The sequence below is a fragment of the Echinops telfairi genome, unplaced genomic scaffold (assembly GCF_000313985.2).
Source record: "Echinops telfairi isolate 266 unplaced genomic scaffold, ASM31398v2 ScPeMD7_7459;HRSCAF=8497, whole genome shotgun sequence".
NCBI classification, from domain to species: Eukaryota; Metazoa; Chordata; class Mammalia; order Afrosoricida; family Tenrecidae; genus Echinops; species Echinops telfairi.
This window is the reverse complement of record NW_022111359.1, coordinates 4,222,922-4,225,060: the sequence shown is the minus strand read 5'-3', so window position 1 is coordinate 4,225,060 and position 2,139 is coordinate 4,222,922. Positions and strand designations below refer to the sequence as shown.

Below are 2,139 nucleotides of genomic sequence, written 5' to 3'. Positions count from 1 at the left end.
TAACTCATAGGACAGAGTAGAACTGCCCCAGTGGGCTTCCAAGACTGTAACTCTCTCTGGCCGTAGAAAGCCTCCTCTTTCTCCCAAGGAGCAGCGGGTGGCTTTGAACCAATAACCTTGAGTTAGCAGCTGAGTCCTACTATGAGACTCATGGGGTTGCCTTGAGTCATCAACTTAACAACAGCCAGTTTAGTTTTATGGGTTTTTTTCGGGGGGGAGGGGGAGTACTGTGATATCATCGTATTATCAAATCATTTCAGGAGAAGAGCTAGATAAGTGGGCTATTCTTAAAACTGAATTTAATTTTGAGGAGCCGCGCAGCAGGACAGGAGCCAAGGCCGCTCTCTCGCCTTGTCCGTGTCGGTGCCTCTGACTGGCGACATGCTTGGCGCCGGGCAGTTTGTTCCTGATTCACCAACAGAAACGCCCTGTCTGTGTGCGGTTCCCGTCTTATCTTTCAAGATGCTGCTGTCAACGGGCTCCCTTGTGGAGAGGGTTTGCAAAGAGCGCAGGGCTGCAGGCAGACCCTCTTAACTGGTTGAGCCCAGCTGTGGTCTGGTTGTAAGGAGACTGCAGGGGGTATTTTTGGTGGGAGGTCTCAAGAGAATTGCCTCCCTTATGCACACATCAGGCGAAACTAGAGGGGTGTGGCAGTTCTGCGGATGTCACACAGCAAGGCGGTGTCAGGGGACCTCAGGGAAACACCAGCCATGAAGGAAGAGTCAGAGGAGGCGGAAGCTAGGGAAGGGGCAGGGTGACAGGACCCCCAGGGGTGGTCCCGGAAGGGGCAGGCTGACCCCCACTAATGGCTCGTCTCTGGATGTCCCGGCAGGTCTTCATCACGCAGACCCTGCTGCGGACGCCACCAGTCATGAGCCCCACTGGCCAGCTGCCCCGAGCCACGGAGAAACAGCTGCTCATCTACCTGCGCGTGGCCACCTGGAACCAGATCCTGGACCCCTGGGTCTACATCCTCTTCCGGCGCGCTGTGCTCCGCCGCCTGCACCCTCGCCTCAGTGCCCGGCCCAGGCCGCTCTCTCTCAGGCCCCAGCTCACCCGGGAGCCCGTGCGCCAGTAGGACTTGGGGTGGACACCGAGGGTGGCTCTGGAAGGACAGGCAGCGACTCTTGCCAGCCGGCTTAAGCCTCCTGTCTGTCCTGCCACTTAGGTCTGCCTGTCTGGGTGTTCAGGAGCCCAGGGCGCTGCAGGGACAGTGGCCTCTGTAGGGTTGGCGTCTCCTGACTCATGGACCTGCCCCCAAGCAGGCCATGCAGACTCCTTCGTAATGACTTTTCTCAATTTTAATCGTAGCCTAAATATAGCCATAAATGCTTCCGATGTAACATTTCTTAGGTGATATGAATACTAACAGCAAAATTGGTTTTGTAAAATCTTTCTATATTGAATTCCAACATCATGAGTTAAGAGGCAGCGCCTAAAATTTTTTTTTAATTAAAAAAATATTTCTTTGCCTTTTAAAATGTTTAATCTGCTTTTAAGAGAGAAAAAAATGTAATCCTTTTCTAAGAAATCTCAAACTATAGATACAATGTCTACAGTTACCATTACGAATTGCTACAATGTTGTACTAAAAAGCTGGGAAGGTCGACAAATACCAGGGAGTGGAAAACACCCCCCCCTACGCCTCCCTGGCCACAGGGAGCGTTGTGATTCGTGCAGGCGGAGTCACGTGACCGGGATCCGCGTTATGATTGGGTGATCATGACAGCGCCCACCTGAGCGCCATTGGAAGGTTCAGGGACTCAATCCGCGGCAGCTTTTGAGCCTCATAGTCTTGTGGGAACGCAGCGGATACATGTAAGCTGGGCTTTTTTGTTGGGTTTTTCTTTTTTTAATGATCACTGACTACAGGAATATTTTTATTAAAAAATATAATAAAGTTCTGATGAAACACTGCCTAACAGTTTTATAGACAATCATGTTTCGTGACCCGCCCCCTCCTCCCCCCTCCCAGTGTCATCAGGTGGGTCCAAACCCCTCCCCTCCCCTTCTTTTTTAAAAATCATTTTATTGAGGGCTCATACAACCCTTATCACAATCCATCCATCCATTGTGTCAAGCACATTTGTACATTCGTTGCCCTCATCATTCTCAAAACATTTGCTCTCCACTTAAGCC

General features: G+C 51.1%; 1 protein-coding gene across 1 annotated transcript in view; it reads left to right on the top strand.

Annotated features, from left to right (window-relative positions):
* TBXA2R (thromboxane A2 receptor) overlaps positions 1-1,907 on the top strand; it is a 14,163-nt gene extending 12,256 nt beyond the window's left edge. Inside the window, exon 3 of the mRNA XM_004714271.4 lies at positions 833-1,907. Within this exon, the coding sequence (XP_004714328.1) occupies positions 833-1,078 (246 nt within the window). The 3' untranslated portion in view covers positions 1,079-1,907. The remainder of the gene's footprint in view (positions 1-832) is intronic.
* The last annotated feature ends 232 nt before the right edge of the window (positions 1,908-2,139 follow it).